Genomic DNA, 13256 nt, shown 5'->3' with positions numbered 1-13256 from the left:
TTGTTTCAGATATAAAATGTTTTAGATAAGTTTACAATAAGGTCTACCAGACAAATGTAATTTTCTTGGTGGGAATAATACAGCTTTCAAATGTTCATTTTATTGAGATTTTCCTATTATTCTAACAGCTGAGGGAATGAGGACAAAAGGTCAAATCTCTCTTTTTATTTTGTAATATTACATTTTGAAACTTCTCATAGGCTAGGGAAAAAGAAATTCTGCTGTTGAAAATAATTATGATTCTACCGTTAATAAATTGTCTAAGAGAGGCTCCTTTCTCTAATGAATCCCTTTTATAATAAGCTAGAGGTGCCACTTTATCACTGAAATGTGGAGCACAGTTATGGCTGTTGTTACTCCTGATGGATGCTAGAGGCAAGAGAATAGCTAATATGACTCTAAAGTCATTGTGAACCCAAACTGCAAATTAAAAGGTGACTTTGTATCTTTCTTATATGGAAAATGTGTGCTTGTCATATCTGCTTGACAGTACAAGAGTGAATGTATGGGTTGGACAATAACGAGCAATGACAGTAGTCAACCTCATCAGAAGACATGAAATAAAGAAATGACAATGATTGATGGCAGCTGGCTGTTTACGGATTTTTCTAGAAGAGTTTTTGTTGGCATGATCAAGTAACAAGGGGATGTTGTGCGCTGCCTGAGCTCTGCACAGCAAGCAAAAGATTGGTCCTTGTATGCCTGCTGCCCTTGAGAAACAACTTAATTCCTTCATGGTCCCCTTGACTCAGTCAAGCTACTTGCATGGCCAAGAGAGAATGGCTTCTTGGAAGCTATGAAGGGCCACGTTGCGTTTTGCAAAAATCTTGAATTTAAAACTACTATGGCAGTACACCTAAGGGGATAAATATGTGATCTTTATTTCAAGTTAATTTTTATAATTCTTTATAAGACAGTTACTTTGAATAAAATTCATAGCAGAGATTTTGTCAATGATCTCAAAATGAGTAAGTAAATGATCTGTAATTTTCCCTGCTGTACTTATTACATTTTCAATTAATTTACAGAGTACTCGATGATGTCTTTATGTTCCCTGTGGCATGAGCAAAATTATAAACTTTCTGTAGTTGGCTAATTAATAACGTATCTTACTGAAAATCACTATATGACATGAGTGTGCTCAGCTGATGAGTGAATAATACATTTAAAATGTGCCTGAAATAGTTCACAAAGAAATGAGCCTTCATTTAACGTGGACTATGTAGATCATGTCATGGCGTTTGGAAAATTTTCGACCTGATTTTGGGAGTCTATTTCTTTTTTAAAAAGTCATTTACTTTTGCAACGAGAAGGAAAATGATTTACAGTGCAGTTTGGGGTCATGCAAATTAATTTGACATTGAGTTAATTCTTTGATATTGCATTCCTGCAACGTAGCAACTGCAAGTTGACAATACAAGAAGATACAGCAAAACTCTCATGAGATAAAACTATAGAAAGGAATAAAGGCAAAAGACTATTTGGAAATCTACTAGGATAGCAATGCGTTGTTGTGCAAATATATGTAAATTCTCTCAGAACAGATTTCATTCAGTCATCTATTCACTCACCCTTTCTTTCATTCTTTAAAAAAAAAAAGGTATAGCAAAATCCTAAATTCCCACTATATTCACATTCTATGGTAAGCTTTTAAAATGCCTCATCAGACATTCAAAGTAAAGTAAAGTTAAATTAAGTATCTGCTTGGAGTGGTGAAAAAAATCTGTCTGCTAGCCAGGGGTACATTTATGCAAAACAAAAGAAAAAAGAAAGAAAGGGGTAAAGAAAGCAAATTAAAGAAACAGAAAGAATTAGAAGGAAGTACTATTATTAAATGGGCAGGAGGAATGATATGACCTACAGTTTCTAAATCAGCATTCAGAATACTCAAGTACATATTTGCCTGCTCTCTTGACTGGTTTTTCTGTTTCCTTCTAAGGTTAAGTCTTCCCTCAACACGTTGGGTGGACAGCTTTTCCCTATATGAATAAAGGAATTGTAGATTCTCTTTCATTAGTAACTCAAATAGCGAAGAGAAAGCTTTTTCTAAGTTTTAATTAAAGTTTCTTTTTTCTCTTACAGGTGTATTTTTAGAAAAATTAATACCAATACAGATGACGTCAAAAAAGCTATTGTTATCTTTGTGGTTGGGGGAGTAGCAGGGAGATATCCAAGACCAGAGGTTCAAACCCCCCACGGTATTGTGAGATTGTGAATCTGAAGCTTCTGTGAAAAAGCTACTTGGACTCAATCATGTCCTTAATTTCCTGTTTTTGTGTGTGGTGGTCCCACGTATTATAACTCTCCTTTCAAAATTAATCCTCTATTGGGTCTTACTTAGAGCGCACCCTCAAGTCAGGTAGAAGGAACTCTTTAGTGTTCAAATAATGCATTTACTTTATTCATTGTATTCTGCAGTTTCTTGAAATCTTATTCAGTTAACATCTTTGGGTGTCCTACCCCACCTTTCTATTTGTTAAGGTATCCATGGTTACCACCCCACAGGTACAGCTGACCATTCTCATCTTTGGAATGGGAGAGGAAGAACAACAACACATTATCAGAGTGCAAAATGATCTGTTTTCAGGCATTAAGCAGTCAGGTAGCTGTGAATTCCATGAAACAAAGGCATCATTTGCCATTTTGTTGTGAAAAAAAATTAGGAGATGTTAATGGTTGGCTTTACTCAGAGGATCATTTGATGCCAATATGAAAGCCAAGGAGAGGAGGCAATTATGCACACATCACATGCATCCTAGTTTCAGTATGGAAGCTTACATTTCAAACCTACGTTCAGGAAAATAACATGAAAAGTTTTACTACAAAATCTAGACATGAGGGAGATTTAAGAGGAGAGGGAGGAAGCACATTGCAGGTGTCAGATAATCTAGTCTGATTATCTGAGCTGTGCTAGCTATAGGGGAACACTTACCCTTCAGTCCAGCTAGAAGTTAGCAGGGTAAGAAGGAACAAACCAGAATAACATAAAGACTAGCAACAAGGCTCAGGAAAGCAGACAGGAGTTCTAACCTAGCAGCTAAAGTTCTTGGGTTTGAGCAAAGACTGAACAAGAAAACTTAAATGAAACAAAATAAAACAAAAACCAAAATCAACCCCCCCCCAAACCAACAGTAACCAAGACCCCACTAACTGTTGAAGACTGTTTGGGTGGTAGTAAAAATAGAACAATTCTCAAAAACATCTGACTTTGGGGATGTATGATGTGATTAACAGTTATTAGTTGAGAAACAGACATTAAAAGGAGACTCATCGCAAGTGATATATCAAGTAATCATTGACCAAAGAGCAAAGCTTAAAATGCCCCCTTCCCCCACTCTGAATGAGAATGGAGGTACGGGTTTTCACTGTTCCTCTAACACAGACTGGACAGGAATCTGGTGTCTCGATGAGAGGCCACTTGGCATAAGAAATTGTGGCAGCACTCAACAACAGATTTGAACACAGTTTCCAAGGTGAGCAACACTGGCCTTATTAAAAATTGGAAAATTGCAAATATTTGTTTAAAAACGTTGTACAGCTAGCCACTGACTTAATTTTTTCAAGTTTAAACCAAAATAAAAGGGGAAAAATTAAATCAACAACAACACACACCAAAAAAAACCACAAAAGAACAAAAAAGTTTTAAAGTTTGGTGGAACCCTCCCCAAATCATTGTAGAGTCACATACAAACTAATGAATAGCAGGATCTATTTTTTCGGTTTTTACAATTCCATATAAATACTCCACTCCACTCTTTCTTAGACGTGTCTTTTCATTTTAAAAATTGCAAAAAATAAAAACTGCGCCCAGAAGTCTGTCAAACTGAATTTAGAAAGACCCAAATAAACTCATAATTACTCCCGAGCTTCCCAAACTGTAAAATGTTCCATTCTCAAGTTTCCCCTTAAGCAGACAGCGACATGACAAGACTGGAGTGTTTATTTTTCTCTACCCGAAAAACCTCTCCCATTTTTCTGTAGCTTCCCTTTGCCAACTAAGACTAATGAAGGGATTACAAAAGTTAACTCACTGAAACGTTGTTCTTAAAAATCATTCACTTGCAAGAATGGCAAAGACTTCGAACAAATATTCGAAACCAGGATTTGATGAAATGTGTACAGGACTAGGTATTAACAATGACCCTTACCTTTTAGAAGTCAAGGAAACCTTTTTAAAATGCAATACTTGATTGTGTTTACTCTTTGTGTTATAGAACACGTGACTGAATGTTTATGATGTGACAATATCGTCTGAGAAGCAGCTATCAGTGATGGATCAAAGTTTGCTGTTTATTACTATGTTGTGATTGTTTTTCATTTCCCTAGAACCTTGCTTTGTTGTGCCAGGTGACCAACCTGTCCCAGTTTGCCTAGGACCAAGGAGTTTCTGGAGACACAGAACTTTCAGTGCTAAAACCAGGGAATTTGCAGGCAAATCTGGATAAGGTGGTAACTCTAAGTATGAATCAACCCTGTGAGTTTGACTGCTACCCACAAATGAGGCCTGATCTGTTTAATAAGGATGGTTTGAATTTAACAAATTAAATGCAGCTGTAAAGTAACTGTGACATAACCACTATTCTGTAACAGATTCCAGTAAAAATTAGGATATACTCTCAAACCCCCAGCCAGTTTTTGGTTGTAATGCATCACTAACTCAGTGATCCCAGGGAATGCAGAGCCCCTTTTTCCTTTTTTGATCTTTATCATTGGTTTTATATACACCTAACTCCAAATGATCAGGTGCAGAAGGCTAGGTTGGTTAAAATTCTGACTGGATTCCTCTGCTAAATTGTGGGAACAGAAGGCTCATTTGCTGGCACTCTGGTTGCAGTTTTTATTAAGAGCCTAAACTAGCAATAGACAGAATCTGGAGTGGTACTGAGCCTCTGTTTCAGGAGTAGTGAAGTAACTATGGGATTACTGGGTTCAACATTATTGGACTGAAGCTCCACGTAAGGACTGTCATTTATTACAGGGTCAATGGTGCACAGTTGTGCAGATCGGGCACAACACAACGCAATAGGCACCATTCACACTTTTGTGTGCGTGAAAAGTGACTAATGAAGTGCACAGTCTGCACGGATCAAAGTGGTAGTTTTTTGCTTGTGAAACCTGGTAGGTGTGGTACGGCCTCGCGCTCTCTGGAGAAACCTTGCTCCTCAGCAGTGATTAAGGAGACAAGAGAGAAGGTGGTTCCACCACCAGGTACTGACAGATTTCAGAGGCATGAATTATCTTACTTTCCCACTCATCCCTCAGTCTACCTCCCATGCTCTCTAGGGATGATATTATCCACCCCCCCAAATTCTAACCCTTGGAATTCTGCTTTGGATGCCCCATTTAATACAAGTTCCCTATGTCAACTAGGGTGGCAAAATACATCAAGCTGATGTGCACTCAATTAAATCTTCCTGCTGATGCCTTGTGTTCAGCATTCTAATTTCATTGCTGAATGAATCCTATCCACAGAGGGAAATCTAATCGAGAGCCCCTGTGTATTTCCATAAGGAGACCCCATCCCCTCCTTACAACCTCCTTCAATGGTCTTCTTTTTTTAAATAAGTGTTTGGTTTCCATTTACTTTTACTCCTGAATTCCTTCTTCTTTCCTATGCTAGTGAGGAAGAAGTGAGGCTAATCACAAAGGAAGCAGTAATTTCTTGATCTGGGCAGATGATAGAACAGAAACACTGAAGGTAAGGTGGAATGACTTCAGAAGAAATTGAGATTCTTTGGAAATAAAACCAGTATTTTCCAAATACCACCTGAGATACATGTTCTATGAGGTTGATTTGGATGGAGATTATAATTTGGAATCCCGCCCCCCTGACGTACAGATAATTTCACAGGATGTGTTGTTTCTAAACTTATTAAAATGGAGCCTCTCAGGCAAGGTGAAGGGATGGATTCCACCACAGGGTGGTTTTTAAAACAAACTTAATAAATATTGGGGTATGCTTTATCTCAACTCATGACTAAACCAGTGCAAAGAGATGTTGCCTTCTCTCTTTATTGCTCTCAAGTAAACCTAAGTTTCCCAAATGTTAGAGAAAGCAAGAAGAGTGTGGGGAAGTTGGTGGTGGCTACGGTCAGGAGGGCTGTCCCTTAACCCAAAGTCCTTCCTCAACCTCCTCCTCCTTCTTTTAGGGTTTTCTGCATAGAAACCCATGGTGATTGTGTGATTATCCACAATGTTCCATGGGGAATGTACCTTCCTTTAAGAAGCCATCGGTACTGGACAGGAATTTCTGGGAGCACCCGATGGAGAGTATTTCTCCTCCAAAAAGAATTGTTTTCCCATAAGCAAGGGAGTTACAAGGTTTAAGAACATAGTCTTGTTCGAAAGGGACATGGCAATGGAATCCACTGGAGAGAGAATTCACCTCTATTTAGTTGTGTTGCTGCAAAATCATTTGAATCATATGCACATTTTGTTTAGGAGCGACAGGGAGAGACCATGTAGAAGCGCTGGGGTAAAGGTCAAGTTTCCGTCCTGGGCTTTTGTACTTGCTTTCCCATCTGGTACAGTTCTCTTTTCCAAGGTACATGTGGAGCTGACTTCCTATCGTTTGGGCTTAAGTTCAGATCATGCCTCTCCACCCAGTCACCACTGCATTACATTCTTCGTAGTTTCCAACGTCTACAATGATCTTATTTGTTTCTTGATTTGTGTGCTGGCTAGATACCCCCACGGGGATGGACGTATCCTGAACACGGGGATCTTGTCTGTCTTCCTCATCTGTATGTCTCATCATCTATACGGTTGTCTCTGTGAACCAGACCGAGGGGGGCCCAGGCTCAAGTAAGGAATCATCATGACGATCGCTAAAAATGACTTGTACCTGAGTGACCCTAACTGACCTGATATTCTGGGTAAGAGAGAAGTCTCTAGTTAGGGTTAACATTTGTAACTAAAATGAATTACTTTATTTGGTACTGTATGTTTCCAGTGTTTCCATTTCCTTTGCTTTAATAACCGCCTCCAAGTGGATTTTACCTTGCCTTGTGTATCAGAAGTGTTGGGAGGAAAAAAAAAAACTATCCCAGATAGCAAAAAGTCATGGCAAAGGGGCAAAAAATTAAAATGGATGTAGAGGTAACAGGAGAAAAAGCTGGAAAATGAACCAGAGCAGTTTAAAGAGATGGTTTCATTTTTGGGTCCTGGTATATTTGCTCAGAATGGGATTTTAGGCACCATTTTTTTTGTTTTTTTGTTTCTTTCCACTGCATGTGATAATGTCATCATTTATTTTTAAATGTTTCTAAGTTGCAGATTTAAATTTATTTCGAATCAAGCCCTATTTTAAAATTACTTTTAATAGGAAGAAATGAGTCAAGGACATACATAACCTACTATATTTGAAGGACTCAAACAAATACAAGTCTGACTGTGAATTCCAAACTCTCACCAAAACAAAGAGATAAAAATCCACCTAAAATATATTTTCCTCTGTTTAGTCCTTGGGGGGAAATGTCAAGTATTGCACTTTAAAATTACTTTCATCTAACATTTTTGTCCCAACTCCCCCCCACCCCACCCTGAATTCATCTTTTTTTTTTTTTTTCCTACCAAACATGTTTTATGAATCCTTAACACAAAAGCAACTAGATTTTTCTAATTCAACTTTGGAAAATTTATTCTTCTCTACAGAGCTATTTTTAACAAATGGCATATTTACTTACAAAATTGGGAGATGGGGGCATCCAGCTGAGGCACGTTCCCTCCCTTAGCGTTGAGCTTCTGGACTTGGGTCGGGGGCACAGGCTTGTGTGACTGCCCAGTGGCCCGATACATGGCTTGGACCCACAGGATGCGATCTTGCTCGTCATCACTTGCAAATATCACGGTGTCTCCTTCTTTGACTGCATTGAAGAAGGCTCGGCCACCCTCTAAACCTGGAATACAAGGGAATAAACACTCCTAAGCTGAGCTGCCATGTTCTTAGAGGAACCAAGCCCTGAGAAAGGCCATTTCTGCTGCTTTTCCTTGGGCCAGAGAATGGAAGAGCAATTTATCTAACTCTAGGAGGGGAAGTCTGATACCCACTTGGCCACAGAGTGAAGCTCATAAACAGACGTTCTGAGACTGGCTCTTGCCTTTGTCTTTGTCTGACTGGGGACAGGAATGTCAAGTAGGCTGGGTGGGTAGATATCTACCTATAAGCACACTATTACTTTTCTTCATCTTTAAAAACAAACAAACCACCACCACCAACAACAAAAACATCACTTGACCCTACCTCTCCCTTCAGCTATGGTCCTATTGCTATTCTCTTTAAAATATAAGGGGAATCTCTACCAGGGTTTCTTAAAATTTTAGTGCCCCTGTGAATCCCACGGGCATCTTGTTGGAATGCAGCTTCTGCCTTGGTAGGTCTGGGGTAGAAGCCTGAGAACCTGCATTTCTAACAAGTTCCCAGAGGATGCAGATGGTGCTGGTCTAAGGACCACACTTAACAGTAACAAAAGTCTCTCTCCTCCTAGTCTGTCCTAAAGCTTCTTCAATCAGGCTGCTGCCCCATGGAAACTTGTCAAGGTCATCAATGACTTCCACAATGCTGAATCCAAAGGTCACTCAGAGTCTACATTTTATTCGATCCATGGACCTATCAGCAGCATTTGACACTTGATTCTCTTTGAAACACTTTCTTCACTTGGTTCCAGGTTACCCAGTTTCCTCCTTCCTCCCTGGAGGCTGCTTGTCAGTCTTGTTTGCTGGCTTCTCTTCCTCCTCCTAACTGTTAAATGTTGTAGCATCCTGGTGTGTCCCTGGACCTCTTCTCTTCCCCAGTGAGGTCATCCAGTCTTAAAAGCCATGAATCTGCTTATAGTCCCTACATTTCTATCTCCAACCTTGACCCCTCCTGTGAACTGCAGACCTGTACATCTAATGGTGTTCTTGACTTCTTCACATGGGTATCTGATAGACACCCCAAGCTCATCATATCTGACACTGAACTCCTGGTCTTTTTCCCAAACTCTCTCCAACTCAGTAAAGCTGAGCTTGTCCCTCTAGCTGCTCAAGCCCTCAAACTTGGGGTCTTTTGGACTCCTCACTTTCTCTCACTACCCACTTCCAATGGAATTCTGAGAACATTCTACCAGAATTCTTCCACCTGCAGTGCTTCCTGAATCTTGTCATGCTCATCTCTCACCTGGACTATTTTAATGGTCTCCTATCTTATCCGCCCTGCCTCATCCTCACTCTCTATAGTCAATTCTCAATGGCAGCCGAAGTAATCAGTTTAGCAAGAGTCAAGTCATGTCACTCCTCTTCTCAAAACCTGCCAGTAATTCCTCATTTCACTCAGAGGAAAAGTCTAGGTTCTGACAAGGCCTGCAAGGCCCCCTGGATCGACCCACCACTACTTCTACTCTTGTCTCCTCCTACTCTCTCCTTAATGCATAGATGCACATACTTCTCGGTAGCCACACTAAGCTCTTGCTGTTTCTTGAACACTTCAGGTATGTTCTCATCTTGAGACTTTTGCACTTGTTGTTTCTTGTGCCTAGAATATGCTTCCTCCAGATATCTGCATGGTTCACATCAGCACCTCCTTCATATCTTTGCTCAAACAACGCATTCTTGTTGGGTCCCTCCCTGATCTTTACCCTTCAGTCACCATCCCTCTTATCTTGCTTATCACCTTCTAACAAGCTATATAATTTACTTAACTTCATAAGGACAGGGAGTTTTTGTCTGTTTTGTTCCCTGCTGTATCCCTAGTACCTAGAACAGTGCATGGTATATAGTAGGTGTTCAGCAAATACTTACTGAATAAATGCTCTACAGACCTGTCTTTTTTCCACAGGCAGCTCTCAAGGTTAAAATTTGGAGAGAGGTAGGTGAAAGCCTTTTTGGGCTCAGGTCAAAGCGACATTGTGTCTGTCAACATACTCTAAAAGATTGCATTTTAGGGTCACTGGATACTCTCTGGCTGGAAATAAAGCTTCCTATCTTCATCAGATTCCTCCTCATCCTCCCAATTATCAGTTTAATACTGAGAGGAGAATGAGCAGAGTGAATAGCACCCCCAAATTGCCAACAATGCCCTGTCACTAGCCTGCTTGACATTTGGCACTGGAAGATTTCTGGTGACACTAAGACTTCTCCACGGTGCTGATAATGTTAATTCAGGTGCCTATTCCATTGAGAAGGTGTGTGTTGGGAATTCTGCACTTAGAGTTGCCAGGGACTCTAGAACAATCAACAGCTACTTCTTCATGTGGAGGGTTTAGTGCTAAGGCATTTTTAACAAAAGCTTTTTGGTAGTTAGGATTATGAGAGAGCATTTTGCCTAATTCCTTATGGAGGGTTTTTAAATGTGTGGTTTGGATAGGATGATGTACAGTTAGCAAGCAGGGAAAACCTGATGAGATGAACGGGCGGCACGAGAAAAAGGCAAATCTGGAAGGGAAAGGAAGAAGAGCTTTGAAGGAATGCTCTAAGCCCTAAAAAGTGAATATGAAGGAGCTTAAAGGAAGAGTGAATCAACAGACCTTCTGCAGCCTAGCCTTATGGTAACTTTTGGGATAAGCCACATTGATACTGTCAGTGAATGCCAGGCTCCCCATCACTGGAGGTGACTCCCCCCTGCCCACTCCCCACAGCTGGGGGTGGGGATGCCGTGTTTCCAGAGCTATGGTCAGAACATAGTTCACGGGATTGCTCTGGAGAGTGGAGAGGTAGAGGTAGAAAGATACTAAGCAATTTTCAGATTGTTATTTGATCCTCCCAACGGTGCTATGAAGTAAGTACTATTATTCCCACTTTATAAATGAGGAAACAATCACAGAGAAGGCTATGACTAGCCGATACACACAAAGCAGGGCTGTAAGCATCAGAGCTGGGCTTCTAGCCCCACTGTCTGGCTCCAGAGCTGACAACTGGACCCCTTGTGCTGTTTGGTTGCAAAGCTGAGGAGCATGGCCTGGCACACGGTGAAAGTGCTCTGAGAATTACCTGTTAACAACAGAATGAAGCCTAACTGTGGTGTGAGTGGAGCACAAGGAGAAATATCGAAAGTGGCAGAAGCTGGGGAAATGACAGCTGCGGAGAGCAACAGAGCTATTTCAGACAGCATGGGAGACCAAGGGCACACCAGTGAAAGCAAGGAGGGAGCAGAGAAAACCAGGGGAGGAGGAAGCCAAGTGAACATCGGCACATGCTCTGAGGCAGCAGAGGTTTCGACAGGGCAGCGATTCCTGGGGACTGGATCTGTAGACGGTGATGTGTGACAGGGCAAGGGCTCGTCCTGGAGGACGTGGAGCGCAGCCCCACAGGTACCGACCTGTCAAGCACAAGGCGACAGGTCTGCAAAAGGACAGAGGCAGACCAGGCGGGGAGTGGTGGCTGGCTCCTTGCGGGGCTGGGGCGGGGGCACTGCTGTTCCAGCAACCTGCTGGATGGACACAGTCTGTTTATGATGGGAACACTGTCTAAGGTTTAATGCAGTTGTTTAAATTGTGCCGTTGGATTATTCTGAATGTCCTTTTATTTAGACTGAATGACTTAGTCTAATAGGGCTTGAGAGATTACTGTATACTCTCCCAACCATACCCAGGGAAACTGAAAGTGAAGCATTTTCATTTTTAGCTTAAAATGAGTAGCCTGGATGGAAAATTCACATACAATTATTTACTGATTCCCCAAATTAATATTTCAAAGATTCTAAACAGGTGGGGCTGATTTGGCTCACAGGCTTGTGTCTGGGCGCCCATTTTGACCCGAGGCCGCTACGGAGGCAAGAACACACATGCCTGCAAGGCTACCTACCCCGTGAACAATTTCCACCTGTTGGTTCCACAGACAACCTGCAGAAAGCCAAGAGCGGGAGAAACAGGAGGGACTCAGAAGTCCCCCCCACCCCCATGCACACTCACCTGTCAGGGAGAGGTTGAGGAGATTTTTCCAATCTCTGAGGACAGTGGCTAAATTGTGCATGACTTCCATCTCCAGCTGGTCAACTTGACTGTGCACAGGAATCCTCCACTGTCCTTACTTAAATATGAGGATTCTGCCCTCCTCCCTTCTGGCTCATAGGTTAGGAGTGGGGCCCAGGAGTTAAAGCACTCTTTCAGAAAGTCTGAGTTAGACTTCTCATGACAATTGGGAGTATTTAAATCTCCGTTTTCAATCAAACATTAGGAGATAAATAGGACTTGGCACATGGAAGAGCAGAAAAGAAGCTGCTTATTATTCTCAAGAACATAATCAACTTACTTTCCATTTACATCTTTGGTAAAGGAATTTATAAATTATATCCCATGGGATCGATGTGGAACAAAGAAGAGAAGATTTTATAATATATGTACACAGTTAACTTTTGCATGTATGTAGAACAGCTTTCTCTCTGCTCCTGCCCTCCCTATTGTGGGAAGAGAATTCTGCTTTCCCATGATAAAATAACAATTCTAGCTTTGCTCTAGCGGCACACGGAGTTATGCTTTACGGCAAGTGCCAAAGAATGACGTGGGCTAGACCCTGAGTTCCAGCTCTTTTTTCTTTCTTTCCAAAACGGGAAGATAATCCTGGTCCTGCCTCCTTGGTGGGACTGTGGTCAGATCCAAATGCAATCGTGTAGGGGAAAGGAGCTGGGAAATGGCTTAGAAGGAATTACCATCAGAAGACGCTACGGCATTTCCTTCTCATGTGGGCCCTTTTGTCTGCCACTTTAAAATGCAGGTCTTTGGAAAGCTGGAATCTATTTTTCTGAAGGGAACCCAATGGTTTGAGAAGAATGTAGACTATTGCAGGAACCCGTGAGGGCTGGTTTCTTAATGCAGGAGCCACATCCTTTCAATGAGATGTTGTAAGAAATTGTTTCGAACTCGTAGGCTCTATTCAGTATGAAAGATTTTTAAGCAGAGCCTTTAATTCTTGCTTTACATGGTCAGCTCTGTATCATGCTCTGGCTGGAAGCAAATTACCAAGGGGAGAGGTGGGGGCTGGTCCAAATCACTCAGGGTTGGGGCTCTGAAGGTACTCATTTTCCTAAGCGGCCTGGGCCCAAGGCCTTCCCTGCCACACCTTTTCAGGTTAACATTCCATCTTTTCTCAAACTCTGTTTTTCTTTTATGTGTATTTTGTTGCATGTGGAAGAGCAATATGGGAGTAGAAAAAAAGGTTTTGGGCCAAATAATGCAGTATGGTTGGAAATGCTTCCCTTGTGCAGATTTGGCATAAAAATAAACTTCTCTGGGAGAGGGCTGTTGGTGCTTGTTGTTCATTAATATGCTGAAATGATTTCGCAC

At 41.3% G+C, this 13256-nt stretch overlaps 1 protein-coding gene across 8 annotated transcripts in view; it reads right to left on the bottom strand.

Annotated features, from left to right (window-relative positions):
- CADPS (calcium dependent secretion activator) overlaps window positions 1-13256 on the bottom strand; it is a 466596-nt gene that overhangs the window by 144135 nt on the left and 309205 nt on the right. For all 8 annotated transcript variants that reach the window (XM_078076428.1, XM_078076421.1, XM_078076426.1 and 5 more), the window contains exon 11: window positions 7686-7898. In XM_078076428.1, the coding sequence (XP_077932554.1) occupies window positions 7686-7898 (213 nt within the window). The remainder of the gene's footprint in view (window positions 1-7685; window positions 7899-13256) is intronic.

The sequence above is a fragment of the Halichoerus grypus genome, chromosome 1 (genome assembly GCF_964656455.1).
Source record: "Halichoerus grypus chromosome 1, mHalGry1.hap1.1, whole genome shotgun sequence".
Lineage (NCBI taxonomy): Eukaryota > Metazoa > Chordata > Mammalia > Carnivora > Phocidae > Halichoerus > Halichoerus grypus.
The sequence above is the reverse complement of the archived record's forward strand: the minus strand, read 5'-3'. Positions and strand labels throughout refer to the sequence as shown.